We start from the raw sequence: 22031 nt of genomic DNA, 5'->3' as shown, positions 1-22031 counted from the left end.
ATGTTAAACAATTCTCCTGCCTTAGCCCAAATGGCCTTAAGTGAAAGTTTCGCTAACGCTCTGCAACACGGAAACTGCCGAGGTACCAGAAGGCATTGATTTATTGCGTTGGCCTCTTTGAGCCAGCGTATAATTAAATATACAGATCAATAGCCAAGCTCATACAATTATTGTATTACGAATCAATTCACATGCCTACATGTTAGTGTGACGTAGACCAATATTTTGACTTAAAAGTAGGTATAAATAAACCCGGCATATATTAACCTTGTCTTATTCAAAAGTAATCTCTCCAAGCTTGTGTTTTCACCGTGAAGGACACAATTTGATATTTTGCGGGAATAACAATCTTAAGATGAGAGCTATACAAGTTCTTCTCGGTAAGTGATTGGATATATACATTTATTTATTTTTGGAAAAAGAAGAAGTACTTTCAAAATTAGAAAAAAATGATTATTTTAAATGTAAGATTATTATTCATTAATTTAAACATATTTTGCAGCAGGCAGAGATAAAATAAAAAAAATATGTACATCAGAAAGTATATTAATTTTTTTTTTAATTTTGGCTTGTTAATATCTTATCTGAAGAAGACTGGTGCTGTATAATTAACTATATCAATAATTATAAAATTCAAAAGTGTTAAGGATCACATGTCAAATAAAGGCTTAAAGTTTTATTAAATTTATATAAGAATTTATTGTAGGACTACATGATTTTTGCAAGAATGTTGATCTAGATATCGTCAATCTATATATATCAAGATAAGATTTAAACTAAAGCTCCTATCGAGTCAATCTTATTAAAATTTGATTTCATATCTTTTTTGTTTTCTGGTAATTTTAGTCGACATTGTAATCTAAAAGGTTTTCTACCCAATGGGGTTAATTTTAACCAATCAAAGCGTGTCATGTAAAACCCGGTTTTTGATTTTAAAAAAACCAAATAGCTGGATAAAGGAAATACATTTAGTGGGATAGCGAAAGTACTCCCTTTGAGACCCTTTGTAGAAAAAAATTGACTAAAAATATCAGTAAAAGAAAAATATACGAAAATGCAATTTAGTTTTATTTAGTGTGCTATCAAGTAAGCTAAACTTTGGCGAGTTTTTTTCCTGAATTAATGACAGTAACTTAAAACAGGTAAATGAAATATCCAACATGTATGAGATCGTATCCATCGACAGCAATAGTAATATTTGAGATATATATATATATTAGAATTTATATAAATAATTGGAAAAACTGGTTTTTCATCCAGTAAAAAGAAATGTTACTTATTCACTGAAGCACGAATAACAAAATATCGGATAAGTAACAGATGATAGTAGCAATAAATGTAATGTTTATTATATGGTGGCAGGTTTAGGACTAAATTTAATAATATTTTCCCCTCTCATAGATTTTAAATCAGAGGGTAGTCATTATAAACAGAGCTAACTCGAAGAGTTTTAAGTAAAGCGTAGTAAAATTAAATGTATTGTCCATTTTATCTATTGGTGACATTAAAACCAGCTTTTTCGCGTGAGTTCTGGATTGCTTAGACCTCCTGACAAAGGTTTGATCAACTAACGTGATTAAGAATATTTTGTTCCTTATAAAACATCGTAAAGCCTCATTACCATTACCCACAGTTTTTATATATAAGAATTTAAATAATAACACATAATATTATTACTTATACATTGTTTTATTGAATCGTGAAAGTTATTTATAATAATCTACTTTCAACATAGGCCTCTTCATCACTATTGTAGAATTACTTCCCTTGAAGTCTGAAATTCGCACCAAGGCTAGCCTCTATCAACCAGCCCTTCTTTGTTTACGTACAGCATCTACGAAAGGAATAGTTCGGGCGTCGGAGACTACTTCAAGGCTAGCTGATAATAACAGGTGACATCATGATAGGCCTAGCATCAAAACTGCACAATGAAGAATGTCTCTATCTACCAGTACATCGTTAAACTTGAATATATTTGATTTTGTTGTAGGGTTATATTATTTTATATTCCTTTTATTGTATTTTGCCACCTTTCACGGAGTCACTTCGAGTAACTGACACCCCGGATTCCCCGATTTCATCACCGTCACCACGGGAAGCTTGCTGCTCGAGCAGTCAAAGTTTGCTAGTTTACCTGGGGTAATTATAAACTTTAAAACCTAGAAGAGGAAAAAAACTTTGATAGCAACTGTTTCCAGTGTACCTAATGGCATGTCACATGTGTGGCTAAAATATTCCGATGATGAAAGAGCAGATATTGTAAATGGCTATTTAATTATTAACCCTTACAATAAAAACTCGATACTGATTTAATACTCAAAGCTTCAACGGTTTTCATAATTTTATAACATCGATATTGACTCACGAAAAAAAAAACCTGCTGGTACAGATGGCTGAATCTGGTTGCATATTACCTTCTCAGTTTTTCGTACTGCACTAACACCCGTTCTTGATAGGTATGTGAACACTGGTGTTTATTTATATAGATTTCTCCACATATTGATCCACCGATGCTGGTTATTTCGTGGTTCTTTTTGAACCAAGTCCACAACAACTACAACAGCTTCCTTTATAGCCCCGTCACAACGGACTGCGACTATCTGCAATCTTGTAGCGACGGAAAATATACTAGGTCGCGGTCAAACGTGAGAAAAATTAAAAACAGTCGAACTCATACCCCGATTTATGCGACCATATCGCGTTCTAAAGTTTTAGTAGCGTCTTTGCTGTGCGTATTATAGCGCCCAAGGTCTGGAGTGTCCTATACACTTATGGCGACTTTAACACGATATGAACCAATATTTCGTCGCAGTGGCAGCGCAGTAAGAACGCCTTTCCGGTGTGTCAGGCAATATGGCAAATATTTCAACCGATTTCTCCCTTTAAATAGATATCCATATGATGTTATATACATTCACAGTTCTCACTATAATATCATTCTCCAGTAATAATATCTATTGTTCGGATAGATTGTTCCAGTTATTGTTATTCTAATAGAGGTCAACACTAATAATTATCTTTAGGATATTGACCGTAGGGACAATCATTATTTATTCAATTAACTCACATGCTTTGTGGGCTTTTTTCTGAAATATCTTCCATGTTAATAAAATGTTTATGGCCCCGACCCCGGAAAGGCGTTCTTACTGTGCTGCTACTGCAACGGAATATCGGTTTAGAGCGTGTCGCCATAAACGTGGTATAAGCGTGTGCTATCGTGCAATTATTGACGTCATTGTCGCCACTTTTCGCGTTTATTTTGGACATGGTTCGGCGATCTGTTCTGGAACTCAATGAGATTGGGAAGGTTGCCAAACAAGCGTTGTAACATCACCCTGAGTGGTATAAAAGCTCAGTACAATCGTAGCATAGACGCTGCAAAAGAGTTAAAACGCAATATGGTCGCAAAATTTGCGATATGAGGTTTTTAAGTTTTTTGCCATTTGGTCGTGTTGGATCACAATAACGTATTTAGCTTACTTTTACGATAATACAAAATATCCTTTTGTACGTGCGCTGCGTTAAATATAGGTTACGAACGGTTTAACCCTATTAATTTGTCTTATAACTGTATCATAAAATTGCCATCATCTAAAGAAACAGTATTATATGATCTGTACATATGTTACATGGAATTACGATTACAATCGACGTTCAATGTTGATGTTCTGAAATCTGTTAAATACCCTTTGACTGAAAAACAGATGTTTCAAGTTTCATGTCGTCCAGAGAGTAAGTTCTATTTATCGGGTGAAAAAACTTTCCGTAATCAATAATATGTTGTGTACTGCTTTTGATTCAGATGATAGCTTTGAAATGTTGCAAATTGAAAACTATCAGAAGTGAAGTACAGAATGGGTCACTATTTCATCTTCGATCAAAAGAATAATTTCCAAAATGAGTTTAACTTACACTAATATATGTATAAACTTAAGTCTTGTACTTGAGCCTCGTTACCTCTTGGAAATAGCCACTTCGAGGTAAATGGGGTAACAATATTCCCCTTGTTCAGTCTGATTTAAACATTATGCAAGCATGTTCACAAAATACGAGTTTTGTTTTTTTCAGGTTCAAGTTTTGGTTCTTGAACACTTTAGTAGAGAAAATTCTTCAATTGTTAACAACTTAAAGATGTTGCTTATCACAATAGGGAAAACTCAATCGAAAAAAAATCAAGATGTAAAAGTTATAGAAGAAATACAATTTGACTGAAAATGATCAGGCGGTTGCTGTTCTTCGAAATACCATTGCCTCAAAGTAGCCTACGTCTTTAAACAAACGTTCCCAGCTCGTCTCGAAGTGTAGACAAGAGAATAAGTTGTAAAAACAATATGGCCCTATGATTGGACTACTGAGCACTATTTTAACAGTGAAAATATTTCATTGCTGTATGATTAACTATTGATACATATTAACCTTTTTACAGCATTGTGTGTCACCGTTGGATATGTTTTGGTTAATGCACAACCACCACCACCACCACCACCACCAGGTGAACCCCCTATACCACCACCACCACCACAAGGTGAAGCCCCTATACCACCACCCCCAGGTCCAGGAGGTATTTATAATTTGCTTTGTATTCACGACTTTGACATCACGGGTTTGAAATTCACGGGTTTGATTTCGTAGTCGAGTACTGTCGAATGATATCAGCCATATTTTGCTTTCAGGATGTGAACCAAATTTTGCATGTGAATCGGCTTATCAGGTTGCAGTTATAGGTAGTTATCCATGCCAGTAAGTAAATAATATATCTTTTGTTAATGTAATAAATCACCATTGGCAAAGCAAGAATGTCTTTGCTTATTGTAGGTATTAAGGGTGAAAGCCTACAACCGGGTACACCAGTAACGGATCAGGTATATTTCAATGGGCTTCGTTTGTAAGTAATATATTTATTATTTAATAATCTTAGCGTCCAATTAGAAATTTGCAAATCAATTATATTACTGGTATACGAAGGTAGAATCGAATACTAACCGTAACGTCTTTCTCATTAGAGCCGCTCAAGACTTTAAGACGTGTGTTGATGCAGCAGCGAGTCTGTGTATTCCACCAGTTTCATCATTAGTACAAGCTATGGTATCAGGGGCAGCAGCGGCTGTGGCAGACAATTGTAATGAACTTCCCGCAGAATGTAAGTAATAAAAAACAAATGGTATATACAGTAAATACAAACATTACTATTATGATATTTTATAATATACGTACATTACATTTTTGTGACCTCAAACACTCTTAATATACTTCATCACCAAGGTTCTCTTGCCCTCCTAATGTGGTCTTTCAGAGTGTCTTATCGTAGAGTCATCAATGGAGAGCTATGACTGTGTAGTAGACCTAAAACAATTCAACATTTACTCAGAAGAGGCGATACAGAGATCTTGTTGGTATTTTAGCCTTTAACATCTTAATTTTCAGTACCAGCATGTGCTGAAATGTGCGTTCCTTATGAAGACAGAGCTTTGGGTGATTGGGCTGATTCGAAACAACAATCGGGTTGCGAGTAAGTATCTTTGTAATAATTTTGTGTAAACGAAGATATCTTAGAATATACTTCATTCAATGCAATTTATTTCGATAGTGTTCATTTCGACTTATTGGCCATCTCATTGATATCTGTCAATTATAGCAAATTACAATGTAAGTTGACTGCTTCGTGGGTCATTTTAGTTTTACTACAAAACCTTTTGAATCCGTGTCATACGCGACATTGTAGCATGCCACACTTATTTTACATAAAAATGGGGAAATAACGAAATGCTTTCTGCAATACATCAAACTTAATCCATTTCCTTTTATTTCAGACAATATGCACTCTACAGACAATGTTTACAAAACTATCATGATTCTGCTGATCCAAACTGCAAAGTTGCAAGTTTCTTAGCTGATGCAGTCGACAAATACAATACAGATTGTCAAAGTTCATAACTTTTTTTTCATTTCTTTTATTTGTTTGAAAAGAAAAGAAAATCTTAAAAATGGTGTATTATCTATAATGTAACGTTTGTTCCTTAAATGTAAAAGGGTAATAGCCAACTTGTTGTTCCGTTCATTTGGAATGGCAATCCTACCAGACATAATAGGATTATTCAGAATGGTACCACCAACTTCTCTCAGAAAATAAAACACACACGAAAGACGTTTGTCATACATTGACCAAATGCAATTTGAGGTTGTTACTTACCATAATTCCACATACCTAGAAAAAGACATTTGTTCATAAATAGAAATTGTAAGGCAAACAAAGCCCATAAAACCCATTTTAAATTCAACCAACCCCATTTTTGAAACTTAATCCCATTTTTTTTTCAAATTAGAAAATTGTACTGCTGTTTATGATGAATGCAGTAAGAATCTTCCCAAGCTAGCAGCTGATGAATCAAGGTTACAAGAAACATGTCTGTATGTTCTCATTTAAAACTAAACATTTAAAATACATTAACAATAGAAAGTTTTACTAAAATGTTACGGTACTAAACTTTTAAAAGTGGTTGACAGGACATCATAGGGTACTGGTCATGTTAATATCTCACCTTGTCGGTTGAATCTGTGTTTGAGTCTGAAGATATAGATAATAGATGTGACGAGCGGTTTGTCTGCAAATGAAGACCACCAGAAGTGGTCAGTACATTATCAAAGTTCTCCAATCCAGATTCGGTCAAATGAATGTTAGCTTAGCTCCCAACGGTACATTTGTCTTCAATTTTCAATAGTCGTACTTTTAGGATTTTGCGAAGGCTAGACATGAATAAATTCTTCGTCCTTTTATTTGAGACTGTTGAATTTTCTTACACTACAGAAAACCCCTAAAAGACAATAAGTGTCTGTCAACTACTAAACACTAGAAGATTTAGATATTTAGATTTGGTAAAACGAGTAGGGGCCACCGAATTGGCCGGGGAACTTACCTGCTGAGAGTACATTGCGGCATTCGGTGGGTACAGTGCGGTTGTCTTCAAGTGATCGTCCTTCTTGTAATTTTTCCATTTTCTCTAACAACCATACCACTCACCCTCTAATTCCTGAGAAGTGTACTAACGGAAATGTCGCTGATTGTGAGTGGAGAACCAATGGAAGTTTTTGCTGTATTAGAATTCTGTAGTTATACTAACAATATTGTTATATTAACAAGTGTGTTCTATACTAACAAAGGTATTTATTTTGATCAATTGAATATTTTTTTGTACATGCCCACATGAATTTGGCGTCACCCATGTCTGTCGGTCCAATCCATTCAAGAGTTAACAGTCCACCAACATTCAAAAGTAGAAAAGAAATTGCAAGATGGCAATGTATGAAAATCCTATCTCCGACGGGAGACCATTTTAACGTCTGTACTCCAGGGACAAATGTTGTCTTCAAGTAATCTTCAATCTACTGAAAGGATAAAATGAACTGTATCAAACACATCGTTGCGGTTCGCTGAGAGTAACTAGAATATAGCATGTCGATTCCAACCAAAGATAGAAAGTTAAACTCCATAAAAAATGCATATCAAATTATGTTTTTAATTTTGTTTTACGATTTCCCTCAATTACGGTGGCTCACATACGACATATTTCACTTTTAATTTTGAATTAAAAACATTAATTTTCACCTTGGTGAAAATAATTATCAGCTGGGTGAAAATTAAAGTTTTTAATTAAAAATTAATTTTCACCTAGGTGACAATTAATTTTCACCAAGTAACAAAAAAAGTTTTTAATTCAAAATAAAAAGTGGAAAATGTCGTATGTGAGCCACCGTACTCAATCACTATAAATTGCCTTCTACTGTACTTATATTTTTAATTCCATTTACAGATTGTGGTCTGTGTGTAAAAGGTATGATTTTTCACCATGTCAACAAACTCTGATGTTGAACTATGATACGAAATGTGGGTCTCCAGAAACAACTAGTGGTGAGTTGGCCTACCTTAGTTTATTTTGTGCTTTTGTTTTTGATTCGTGTAGGCTATGTAGTGATCATCAGAAAGTTATCGCTTTTGTTTCGTAAACACATTATCGACAATTGTTTGTGATGTGTGTTCTGATTTATAACTTCAAATATATTCCCAAAAATTTGAAGGATCAAATTCCTGTGACACAAACATCATATCTTTGGCATATTGATTTTCTTACATTTAAAAGAACCCAAGCAAAATGTTTATTTTTACAGTGAGTACTGCTGTATCTCAAACAGAAAGTATAAATAATAGTAATGGAGCTTCAGGAACAATCAATAGTAAGTATTTTTAGTTTTTTATCATATCATTTACAAATGGAAACTTAAACAGCTTCTTGTGTTCAAATGAAATACCTTGTTCAAAATCTTATTATTATAAGAGCTATTCTATTTGTAACTCTATGTACCAAATACATTTTCTTCGCGAGATTGGTCTTATACCGACAGACAAATCTGTGCAGTGTAATATGAGGGACATTTTGCAAAGACAACGTTATTAGATTACTCTTTTTAGATTTCAAACTGTCAATGGATCTTCAACATATAATGCCTGTAGCACATCACTTCAGCTAATACGAACTTCGTCCTATACATTGACTGCAATAGCCACCTTTCTTGCATCACCTAATGCAGTCAGAGCCCTCAATATAAAGACTGTAAACATTATGGCCTATCGTTTACAGACTTTCTGTCGAGAACTCTGATTGACTCAATACGCTAACGCGCAATCCAACCAAATTGTTGTATGAACAAACTTTCGTGATACAAGAAAAGTGGCTATTGCAGTTGGTATTGGGTAGAAAATGTAAAGATGGTAGAACACGGGAACTGGGTTTATTCAATTGAATTGATTTGCAAAACTTGGTCGAAAAATCCGAAGGTATGACTGTACCATAACTATCAGGTTAGCGGGCAATCGTCTAACTGACCGAGTCACTGCGGCCTTGGTGAAAGGGTACCGTTGCTATTGTACAGCACAATTCTTACTTCGTCAACTGAAAACAGGATAAAATAAAAATGTTAAAATAACTTCCTGCTTTCACAAACAACTGATAATCGATAGTATTTTACGTTGCACTATTTAAAAAGAATAGGTAATAAAAAATCCTTCTCTAAGGGCTTTCTTTGACTGTTTATTATCACGGGGGAAGTTTAGCTTCCAGTTCATCATCCCATTCTGTAGCCAATACTCGGCCCCTCCGTCTAATGATTTATAGAAACACCACTGATTCACAGTTAAAGCAGTTAGAGGTTATTTAAACAATACAGCAAATAATAATAATAAAATAATATTATAATTGCAGAAGAGTAGAATATCAAACTTAAAGAAATACTAGCTTAGAATGGACATAAAACTTAAAGGCTCAAACCTGGACAATAAGAGTATAATTTATTCATCAGTTGGAATTACCAGGTGCCATGACTAAAAAATGGAATTCATTATAAGACGATATTATATATATATATCAGTTAAACTAAATAATTACTGAAACACGTTTCAACATTTCTTCGTTTAATGGATTATTATTCAGTTTTTTTGGATATATTAGTTTATAGAATATATTATGGAATATTTTTGAAACCAAGTAAGTCGACTGACGAGCAAATCTGTTCGATTTAATCATTTTATTTCTTTGTTGTGTTTCTTTTTTTTTTTTGCAGGACTGGGATTGGTTTTCACACTTGGCCTAATTTTTTGTGTACATCTGTAAACTGTAAACTAATATATTATGTTGTATTGTGGAATGCAGTCGCGGCGCCAGTGGGGGGTACAGTGGAGACATTTGCCCCTCCCTCACTCCCCTTTAGAAAGTGGTTGCAGCCCCAATAAATTGTACCCCCACTTTATTTTCAACAAATCTAAATGTCTACCTTTTTTCTCCAAAATATGTGTCAGAATGCACAAAGTCAATTGTTTTTTTTCTTAAATTTTCTTGAGAGAACCTTCTAAGAGGCTTGCGTAATCATATTACCACTATGCATTATATAAAATTGTTTACCCAATACCAAAATCCTAACCATTAACGTATATCATAATATACCATAAAGCAAGATTAACATATGATCAAAAAAAATAACAGATATTTTACTTCAAGGGAAATAACTTGTACTGAAATACTATTTTTCAAATATGTACAATTTTATCATGACTTCGATCATTTCATATTTCTATGCGTATTTCGATTTTCTTTTATGCTTATCTGTTCGGTTCTCAAACTATATCTTCTCCAAATGCCATGAATGTAATTTTTCTTAGAATAAATAAATAAAAAATTATATGTTCTGCTATACTAATCAGGAAAAAACGAAGTTAAGGGTTTTACAAAAGACAAACCGAAAAACATTTTACTTTTATCGTGTTTCCTACCAACCAAGATGAGAATTGCAGTCAATAGGATGATATGTAACGTGTCAAAGGTAGTAAAGCAGAAAGCGGCGTTCAAAGATAGAGATATTTCTTTCCCCGGCAGCTTGGTTTACTGGTGTTCGACGGATGCGTTATGCTACTTCAATTGTTTATACTTCAGAGACAATGTATTTGGCGAATACCGCCAAACAATTATAAATGTACATGTATTTAATTAATTGAGACTAAAACCATTAATTTTCAGCATTAAAGCTTCATACTCTTTAACAATATTAGTCCAAAATCAAACTGTGTGGATTATTTTATCAACAGTAACAGTACACCAATCATGCCAATTACCATTCCCATACCTAGAATTATAGAACAACATTGTCACTTAAAGGTGATAATAAAATTATATTCTTTAATATAGTCTTCCAATATTATCATATTTCCGCATGGGTGACATCAGTCTGAGATTCTGACAAAGATCAAGATTCAGAGTCAGATTTCTAACACAGTAAAGGTTATGTTCTTTGGCACGCTATATGTTCCCGTAATTCAAATGCTAGAAACAGGTGGTCGACGCAATTTTGCAATAGTCAGATCATCCTGGTATAATTCCACCATTTTCCCCTCTTTAAAACGACTTCAAAATAGAAATTTGTCTCGAAGGTTGTTTCTTTTTTTTTGTAATTTTTCTGAGAGACATAATCCTTGTTTGGTTCCAAATTGAAGTGAAATTTGGCACCTTTCTATATAATTATGAGGTAATTCAACTTATGTAAATAGTTAAGTTAACGTAATGGTTCTTGTAGGGATTGTTTATAATGTGAAGACAATAAACTGAGGTCCCATGATCTACAGGCTGTGCACTTTAAAGATTCCGGGACAGTTGGGAATCGAAAACCAGCAGTCACTGTCCTGACAAAATTTCACCTCGCTGCACACTATATGGCATTGTCTGTATTCATTAGCCCAATTAGGTGCCATTTATTTCATTTCATTAAGTTAGACAATCTTATCATAATACCTGACCTGGGTTTATTATTGAAATGAGTGGCCAGGAATTAGGGTTAACCACACATCTATGGGTTGATAAACTTTATTATAAATAAGGTAATTGAATCACCTTCCACTTTGAAATATATGAAATTAATGAAAACAAAACTATAGGAAATAGTCACAATCCTGGGGTAACAAATATACACAAGTTGAAACTAAGGACAGACCAATGGAGAGAAAGAAAAAGATAAATAAGCATGAGTGAGTGAAGAAAGGAGAGTTCACTCAGTTGATCTAAAATTGAAATGATTTACCATTAAAATATATTGCCTCTATTACATATTCCCCCCGTTTAAGAAAACTAAACTAAACATTTTTTAGTTGATTTTCAAATTTAATTTAGAATTATATTTTTTTTCTTTAATTTTCAAAATTTATTTTAAGTTATTTATGGTTAAGTGTTAGTATTCTATATAATTTCATAGTACTAGCCTAGGTCTATTCCACTACATATATACATACATATAAACACTATACAAGTTTACTTTTAATGTTTTAGATTGCAATAATTGTTCATAGATTAATTTCCATTTGCTAATTGTTGTTTGTCTATCAAGTTTATAGTTTTAATTCTACTATTAGTTTTCAAACTTAAGTTGATTCCATCAGGTAACTTAGTATAATGAGGTTTATTTTTCTATTGTCTTCAAATTAGTTTATCTCTATATTCTTTTTTTCTTGATTGCTTTGTTTTTCAGCTTTGCTTTCTTTCTATCTATACCTTTCCCTTTATCTTTGGATCCATCGTACACGTGGCATGCACATCAAATCTAACACATTGCACTAATATATATCTATATTTCATTGAGAAACTAAAACCTAAATTAAACGGATTAGTTTGATCTTTATGTACATTTTGTTTCTTTTTCTTTTTCCAATAGTGTAAATATCTATCATATTAATATATCTCCTATAGAAAATATGACGTCATATTGTTGTGTATTGTATTGTTACTATGCCTTGAAAGTATGAAATTGAAACATGTTGGCAGTAAATATTAACTATTTTTATCGGCGTTATTGATCTCATTTAACTATATATATATATATAACACTGACTATTTGTTTTATTTTTCAGACTATTTTTCCTCTCGGTATCAGGAGTAAGTATTGTGTACATGTGATATCAAAATATTTGATATCTTCTGCCAATTACATATTGACTTATACGAATTCATTTTTATTTCAGGTCATACAACAATATCATTTTGCGTATCAAATGGTGTTAACATATTTCTGTACATGTTTACACTTTTCTTTTATGTGAACAATATTCCGTAGTTAAAAAAATTGCGCATTATTTCGTGTTTGCGTATAAAGGCCTTTCGCGTATGCGAATTAATTTATATTCGTATGCATGCAAATGATAGTTTTTGTCCATATGGTTTATATTTTCAAGTTTTGCAACTTGTATTTTCAATTTACTAAGATGTCTGATTCTGAATCAGAGGATGTTGAAGGTGCAACGGGTGGTTCTGATGTTAATATTACACCTTTGGACGTGAACCAATCCTGTTAAGTTAGAGGTACAATCACAGATACAACAACCAACAACCAGCTTACCAACTTCTGGCTTACATCAGGTAGTACATACAACTTCATCACCGAACCTACCAAGAATTTCAACATTCTCAGGTGATCCAACAGCTAAGAATGATACTTCTTTTGTTATATGGAAATTTGAGGTCCTCAAGCATCAGTAACCTTGCTGATTAAGAAATTGTCAACTCGATTTTAGTTCCACTAGATGAAATAATACAAGTTGAACGTGCTGCAGGACATAATTTGCCGTATCTTGGATCTGTTTGTTTGAACCTTTCAATCCCAAGCTTTGGCACTTCCAATGTTGCTGGAATATTTCTTGTTGTCCCTGACACTGCTTTCAACTCCACAACCCAACATCCTGAAGCCGGTTCTTGTGGATTATGGCCCCGTTACCAGAAACATGGACTATGACATTTCAGTGCATGAAGATGCAAGAAAATGTACTACACAAGTTACACAACACAGTTGGTTTAGTAAAATTTTAAGAGCCCAAGTCCACCATTCTACACAGTAACCAGTCTGTTTGTTTGACAGGAAGGATAAAAAAGTACACACTACTCAGAAAGCAACATGTACCTTTTCAGAAGTCATCAGAATCTAAACCACCATCTTATGTTGAGATTACACCTACCATAATGGAGGTTGATCCAGACGATTTGTTTACTCAAGTATTAGTGCGAATATCCAATTTATCATCATCTAAAGTGAGAATTATATGAGTTAGTAGCAGTAGACATCATCAGTAAGTCCATATGATTGCCAGCCGATAGAAAAGAACTTCATGGATGAGATTGACTTTTGCAACGCTGCATTGGAATCTAACAAGAGTTAAAAGATTTTATTAAAAACTGGTCGTCTGTATTTTCACAGCACGATAATGACATTATACGCCGAAGTCACAGCCCATATGCCTCTCCCATGACATTAGCCAGGAAGAAAGATATATTATTAGGGATGTGTGTGGACTACCGACTACTCAATAAGAAGACAATCAGAGATTGTTGATGAATTACTTGATCACCTGTCAGGTGCCCAATATTTTTCTGTGTTAGACATGAAGTCCGGGTATTACCAATTGCCATAAAGGGGAGGATAAACCAAAATTAGCATTTACTGTTGGACCACTCGGGTTTTACGAGTATAATAAAATGCCATTTTGGCTTACAAATGCATCCGCTACCTACCAACGTTTAATGGAGGATTGTTTGGGAGAACTAAACCTAAAGATATGAACCATATTCATCGACGATTTAATAATCTTCAGTCAGATCTATGAAGAACATAATATTGAAAGAATGTCTTCAAAACTATACCAGTATGGTTTAAAATTATCCCCAAAGAAATGCAATTTCTTTCAAGAAAAGGTGAAATATCTTGGACATATCGTATCAGCAAATGGAGAAGAAACAGATCCTTCTAAAACCGAGAAAGTTGCCAAGTGGCCTCGACCAACAAATAGTGATGAATTAAGAAGATTCCTCGGATTTGTCGGCTATTACAGACGATATATTAAGGATTTCTCTAAGATCGCCAAGGATTTGAATGAGTTGTTAGTTGGAGGTCCCACCAAAAAGAAACATGGTTCAGCATCATCCAAAGATTGGGACTGGGGGGAAACACGTGAATCTGCATTCAACACACTTCGTCAATGTAATTTCAATCCACCAATATTGGCGTATGAAGGCTTTCGGAAGCCATTTGTACTCCATACTGACGCCAGTGGACGTAGTCTGGGAGCTGTGTTATATCAGGAGCAGGACAACCTGATATGAAAGCAGATCTTTATCCAAGTCAGAGCGTAATTATCCAGAGCACAAGTTAAAGTTTCTTGCGTTGAAATGGGCAGTGTCCGAAACGTTTCACCAGTACATTTACAACAACAGGTTTGCAGTATATACAGACAATAACCCACTCACATACATTTTGACAACAGCCAAACTGGTCACATATGGTTAGCAGCACTTGCTGGTTATAATTTTCCGATTAAATATCGACTCAGACGAAAGAATAGGGTGCAGACTCACATAGTCGTCTTGGGAGTGTGGCCAACTTGTTCAGAATATTCCCTCTTTTGATGTGATGTCCCAACTTGTTCGGAATATTCCCTCTTCTGATGTGATGTCCCAACTTGTTCAGAATATTCTCTCTGCTGATGTGACGTCCCAACTTGTTCAAAATATTCCATCTTCTGATGTGATGTCCCAACTTGTTCAGAATATTTTCTCTTTTGATGTGATGTCCCAACTTGTTCAAAATATTCCCTCTTCTGATGTGATGTCCCAACTTGTTCAGAATATTTTCTCTTTTGATGTGATGTCCCAACTTGCTCAGAATATTCTCTCTGCTGATTTGATGTCCAAACTTGTTCAGAATATTTTCTCTTTTGATGTGATGTCCAAACATGTTCAGAATATTGTCTCTGCTGATGTGATGTCCCAACTTGTTCAGAATATTCAATCTTTTGATATGATGCCCTCAAAATGTTCCCCAATTCAGCTATCAATTCAGTAATACCAGCTCTGACTCAAGGGTGTTTCTGAAAGACGGGTTTTACTAAAATAACTTTTAATAAAGGTTAAAATTTGGTATGATACATAGAGGTATAAATATTACAAAATTGTATAAAATATGATCAAAAGTAGTTATCTCTTCAAGCAAATAGGTAACTTATTTTGGCACTGTCCTTAATATATAAATTAACTTCTTAAAAGTACTCTTCACCTACAATATAATGAAACAAAAATCGAAAAGATTCTAATAATATTTTGTTGAACGAACTGACGACTGACGAAACCATTATTTTTATACAAAACGAATATCTGTAGTTCAAGGGAGGTTAGAAATATAAGGGAGGCAACCCTGAACCAAAATGTAAATAACATGTGAATGATACAATTCTCTACTGCCTGGAGGCTTTGCTAACGCTCTTCAACACGGAAACTGCCGAGGGTACAAGCAGGCGTTGATCTATTGCGTAAGCCTCTTTGAACCACCGTATAATTAAATATACAGATCAATAGCCATTCTCATACAATTATTGTATTACGAATCAATTAACATGCCTACATGTTAGTGTGACGTAGACCAATATTTTGACTTAAAAGTAGGTATAAATAAACCCGGCATATATTGTCTTATTCAAAAGTAATCTCTCCAAGCTTGTGTTTTCACCGTGAAGGACACAATTTGATATTTTGGGGGAATAACAATCTTAAGATGAGAGCTATACAAGTTCTTCTCGGTAAGTGATTGGATATATATATATTTATTTTTGGGAAAAGAGAGAGTATTTTTAAAATTAGAAAAAAAATGATCATTTTAAATGTAAGATTATTATCCATTAATTAAAACACATATTGCAGCAGGCAGAGATAAAATAAAAAATACTTTTTAATTTTGGCTTGTTAATATCTTATCTGAAGAAGACTGGTGCTGTATAATTAACTATATCAATAATTATAAAATTCAAAAGTGTTCAGGATCACATGTCAAATAAAGGCTTAAAGTTTTATTAAATTTATGTAAGAATTTATTTTTGCAAGAATGTTGATCTAGAAAGTCAATCTTATTAAAATTTGATTTCATATCTTTTTTGTTTTCTGGTAATTTTAGTCGACATTGTAATCTAAAAGGTGTGTAATGTACAACCCATTTTTGATTAAAAAAGAAAGGAAATGCATGTAGTGGGATAGCGAAACTACTACTAAACTTTGGAACCTTTTGTAGAAAAAAATTGACTAAAAATATCAGAAAAAGAAAAATGTACGAAAATGCAATTTAGTTTTACTTAGTTTGCTTTCAAATGCACAAGCTTAACGTATGTGCGTTTTTTCATGAATTAATAACGGTAACTTAAAACAGGTAAATGAAATATCCAACATGTATGAGATCGTATCCATCGACAGCAATAGTAATATTTGAAATATATATATATATTAGAATTTATATAAATAATTGGAAAACTGGTTTTTAATCCAGTAAAAAGAAATGTTACTTATTCACTGAAGCACGAATAACAAAATATCGGATAAGTAACAGATGGTTGTAGCAATAAATGTAATGTTTATTATATGGCAGGTGGCAGGTGGCAGATGGCCACCTTTACAGTAAAAAGAAATGTTATTTCTTCACTAAAGCACAAATTACAAACAAAATATCGGATAAGAAACAGATGGTTGTAGCAATAAATGTAATGTTTATTATATGGCAGGTGGCAGGTGGTCACCTTTACAGTAAAAAGAAATATTATTTATTCACTAAAGCACAAAAAACAAAATATCGGATAAGTAACAGATGGTTGTAGCAATAAATGTAATGTTTATTATATGGCAGGTGGCAGGTGGCCACCTTTACAGTAAAAAGAAATATTATTTATTCACTAAAGCACAAATAACAAAATATCGGATAAGTAACAGATGGTTGTAGCAATAAATGTAATGTTTATTATATGGCAGGTGGCAGGTGGTCACCTTTACAGTAAAAAGAAATATTATTTATTCACTAAAGCATAAAAAACAAAATATCGGATAAGTAACAGATGGTTGTAGCAATAAATGTAATGTTTATTATATGGCAGGTGGCAGGTGGCAGATGGCAGATGGCCACCTTTACAGTAAAAAGAAATGTTATTTATTCACTAAAGCACAAATAACAAAATATGGGGTAAGTAACAGATGGTTGTAGCAATAAATGTAATGTTTATTATATGGCAGGTGGCAGGTGGCAGATGGCAGATGGCCACCTTTACAGTAAAAAGAAATGTTATTTATTCACTAAAGCACAAAAAACAAAATATCGGATAAGTAACAGATGGTTGTAGCAATAAATGTAATGTTTATTATATGGCAGGTGGCAGGTGGCAGATGGCAGATGGCCACCTTTACAGTAAAAAGAAATGTTATTTATTCACTAAAGCACAAAAAACAAAATATCGGATAAGTAACAGATGGTTGTAGCAATAAATGTAATGTTTATCATATGGCAGGTGGCAGGTGGCAGGTGGCCACCTTTACAGTAAAAAAGAAATGTTATTTATTCACTAAAGCACAAAAAACAAAATATCGGATAAGTAACAGATGGTTGTAGCAATAAATGTAATGTTTATCATATGGCAGGTGGCAGGTGGCCACCTTTACAGTAAAAAGAAATGTTATTTATTCACTAAAGCACAAAAAACAAAATATCGGATAAGTAACAGATGGTTGTAGCAATAAATGTAATGTTTATCATATGGCAGGTGGCAGGTGGCCACCTTTACAGTAAAAAGAAATGTTATTTATTCACTAAAGCACAAAAAACAAAATATCGGATAAGTAACAGATGGTTGTAGCAATAAATGTAATGTTTATTATATGGCAGGTGGCAGGTGGCCACCTTTACAGTAAAAAGAAATATTATTTATTCACTAAAGCACAAATAACAAAATATCGGATAAGTAACAGATGGTTGTAGCAATAAATGTAATGTTTATTATATGACAGGTGGCAGGTGGTAGGTTTAGGAATGAATTTAATAATATTTTCCCCTCTCATAATTTTTGGGTATTCATGCTTATAACAGAAATTTATGTGAGTGTATAATATTGTTATGTCATGTTTTTCATTAATGCCAAGGGAGTAATTGTTATTTAAAGAACTTCATTTGATTGTAGGTCCTATGTTTTCAAAAACAGTTAGATTTTCCAAATATTTTTCTATTATTTGCTTCAGTTCTGTTTCGTCATACCGGCAAGATTAACTTGTTTAAATTTTTGAAGCTAAGATTTGAAAGACTTGTCCACTCGATGAGTTTTAAGTAGAACTAAATTTAAAATACAGATGTGACGTCATCCCTTGATCTTTGCGGACCAATATCCAACTTATTGGTGCGGGCATTGTTCCAAGAGTACATTATTTTTAAAATATGTTACATGGAATTACGAATACAATCGACGTTCAATGTTGATGTTCTGAAATCTGTTAAATGCCATTTGACTGAAAAACAGATGTTTCAAGTTTCATGTCGTTCAGAGATTAAGTTCTATTTATCGGGTGAAAAAACTTTACGTAATCAATAATATGTTGTGTACTGCTTTTGATTCAGGTGTTAGCTTTGAAATGTGAATATTGAAAACTATGAGAAGTACAGAATGGGTCACTATTTCATCTTCGATCAAAAGAATAATTTCCAAAATGAGTTTAACTTACACTAATATATGTATAAACTTAAATCTTGTACTTGAGCCTCGTTACCTCTGGGAAATAGCCACTTCGAGGTAAATGGGGTAACAATATTCCCCTTGTTCAGTCTGATTTAAACATTATGCAAGCATGTTAACAAAATGCTCCAAGACAGCAGTATACGCGTTTTGTTTTTTTCAGGTTCAAGTTTTGGTTCTTTAATAGAACTATTGTTGTTAACAACTTAAAGATGTTGCTTATCACAATAGGACAAACTCTATTGAAAAAAAATCAAGATATAACAGTTATAGAAGAAATACAATTTGACTTAAAATGAGCATGACGGTTGCTGTTCTTTGAAATACCTTTGTTAAAAGCTTTCCATCTTAAAAGCCTCAAAGTAGCCTACGTCTTTAAACAAACGTTTCCAGCTCGTCTCGAAGTGTAGACAAGAGAATAAGTTGTTCACTGAAACAATATGGCCCTATAATTGAGCACTATTTTAACAGTGAAAATATTTAATTGCTGTATGATTAACCTTTGATACATATTAACCTTTTTACAGCATTGTGTGTGACCGTTGGATATGTTTTGGTTAATGCACTACCACAAAGAGCAATCGATCCTAATCCACCACCACCACCACTACCAGGGGCACCCCCTATACCACCACCCCCCGGTCCAGGAGGTATTTATAATTTGCTTTGCATTCACGACTTTGACATCACGGGTTTGAAATTCACCGCTTTAATTTCGTATCACGTAATATTATCAACATCCAGTGGATCAACTTCCATAGGGACTGGTTGAACCAAGTCCAAGGGGTATCCCGAAATACTGGAGAGACTTATGTTTAAAAAGACTTACGTTCACGGGCACCGCAATCATCCAGTTGGGCCAGTGATCACAACTCCCCCCCCCCCCCCCCATCCACCGAATGAAACATAAATAACTATTGTATCCTTATGATTCTGAAATATTGCTACTAATTATTGCAAAGCGACGCCCTAAGAACCCCGTCGTCATTTATAAGGTTTGATAGTACCATTTCAGTCTCGCGGTCAATTACAACAATGCTATAGTAATATTAGTAATGTTATAGAATTGACAATACTCGAAACTGCATGATTTTATTACAGCACATGCATAGGAGAATCGGACGTTGAATTTTAAGTCTAAAGAGTGTTACGGATTGTTGAAATTTAGCCCCACAAGCTGGGTAATCAGAATGGTTTAAAAAATATAATAAAAGCTCGGCCCTCTTCCTTAGCTTGATAAGTGTTCGTTTTATTTACACATGACCGTATATAAGGATAAATTTGATTTACTAGAAAACATACAAAATAAATTATCAACCCAAACGGACCACCGTAAAAGTTCTGCTGGCTCTCTGCAACATATTCAGCTTAACTGAAACAAAGGACTATTGCCGAATGATATCAGCCATATTTTGCTTTCAGGATGTGAACCAAATTTTGCATGTGAATCGGCTTATCAAGTTGCAGTTATGGGTAATTATCCATGCCAGTAAGTATATGATTTTGTTGATGTAATAAATCACCATTGGCAAAGCAAGAATATCTTTGCTTATTGTAGGTATTAAGGGTGAAAGCCTACACCGGGTACACCAGTAACGGATCAGGTATATTTCAATGGGCTTCGTTTATAAGTAATATATTTATTTATAGAAAATCTTAGCGTCCAATTAGAAATTTGCAAATCGATTATATTACTGGTATACGAAAGGCAAATCGAATACTAACCGTAACGTCTTTCTCATTAGAGCCGCTCAAGACTTTAAGACGTGTGTTGATGCAGCAGCGAGTCTGTGTATTCCACCAGTTTCATCATTAGTACAAGCTATGGTATCAGGGGCAGCAGCCGCTGTGGCAGACAATTGTAATGAACTTCCCGCAGAATGTAAGTAATAAAAAAACAAATGGTTTATACAGTAAATACAAACATTACTATTATGATATTTTATAATATACGTACATTACTTATATAAACTTTTTCAATTATTTTTTGACCTCAAACACTTTTAATATACTTCATCACCAAGGTTCTCTTGCCCTCCTAATGTGGTCTTTCAGAGTGTCATCAATGGAGAGCTATGACTGTGTAGTGGACCTAAAACAATTCAACATTTACTCAGAAGAGACGATACAGAGATCTTGTTGGTATTTTAGACTTTTACATCTTAATTTTCAGTACCAGCATGTGCTGAAATGTGCGTTCCTTATGAAGACAGAGCTTTGGGTGATTGGGCTGATTCGAAACAACAATCGGGTTGCGAGTAAGTATCTTTGTAATAATTTTGTGTAAACGAAGATATCTTAGAATATACTTCATTCAATGCAATTTTTTTCGAAAGTGTTCATTTCGACTTATTGACCATCTCATTGATATCTGTCAATTATAGCAAATTACAATGTAAGTTGACTGCTTCGTAGGTCATTTTATTTTACCACAAAACCTACTGAACCCGTATCATACGCGACATTGTAGCATGCCACACTTATTTTACATAAAGATGGGGAAATAACGAAATGCTTTCTGCAATACATCAAACTTAATCCATTTCCTTTTATTTCAGACAATATGCACTCTACGGACAATGTTTACAAATCTATGCTGATCCAAACTGCAAAGTTGCAAGTTTCTTGGCTGATGCTGTCGCAATATACAATAGAGATTGTCAAAGTTTATAACTTTTTTTTCATTACTTTTATTTGTTTGAAAAGAAAAGAAAATTTAAAAGATAATGTATAATCTATAATGTAATGTTTGTTCCTTACTCGTATAAACGTAAAAGGGTAATAGCCAACCTCCTTGGGGAGATTTCTGCATTTTGACCACCATACGTCAAACTACTTGCCTGAAATTTCGGAACAGATCTGGACATGGTTCTAGTTCTGTTCATTTTGAATGGCAATCCTACCAGACATAATAGGATTATTCAGAATG

At 33.8% G+C, this 22031-nt stretch overlaps 2 protein-coding genes across 2 annotated transcripts; both read left to right on the top strand.

Moving 5' to 3' along the window:
- Window positions 1–3629: 3629 nt before the first annotated feature.
- LOTGIDRAFT_228348 (hypothetical protein) lies at window positions 3630–6000 on the top strand (the record flags this gene model as incomplete). The annotated part of the gene is made up of 6 exons (XM_009053384.1): window positions 3630–3732; window positions 4427–4561; window positions 4674–4740; window positions 5004–5140; window positions 5425–5509; window positions 5811–6000. The coding sequence occupies 6 exons, from the start codon at window positions 3630–3632 to the stop codon at window positions 5932–5934; spliced, it is 651 nt and encodes a 216-aa protein (XP_009051632.1). The 3' UTR covers window positions 5935–6000.
- A 10060-nt stretch (window positions 6001–16060) lies between these two features.
- LOTGIDRAFT_228347 (hypothetical protein) lies at window positions 16061–21829 on the top strand. The gene is made up of 8 exons (XM_009053383.1): window positions 16061–16147; window positions 17483–17568; window positions 18387–18396; window positions 19630–19752; window positions 20525–20591; window positions 20848–20984; window positions 21276–21360; window positions 21661–21829. Exons 1-8 carry the CDS (start codon window positions 16123–16125, stop codon window positions 21773–21775), a joined length of 648 nt encoding a protein of 215 aa, XP_009051631.1. The 5' UTR covers window positions 16061–16122; the 3' UTR covers window positions 21776–21829.
- Window positions 21830–22031: the final 202 nt, after the last annotated feature.

This window comes from Lottia gigantea (assembly GCF_000327385.1).
Source record: "Lottia gigantea unplaced genomic scaffold LOTGIsca_2, whole genome shotgun sequence".
NCBI classification, from domain to species: Eukaryota; Metazoa; Mollusca; class Gastropoda; family Lottiidae; genus Lottia; species Lottia gigantea.
The sequence above is the reverse complement of the archived record's forward strand: the minus strand, read 5'-3'. Positions and strand labels throughout refer to the sequence as shown.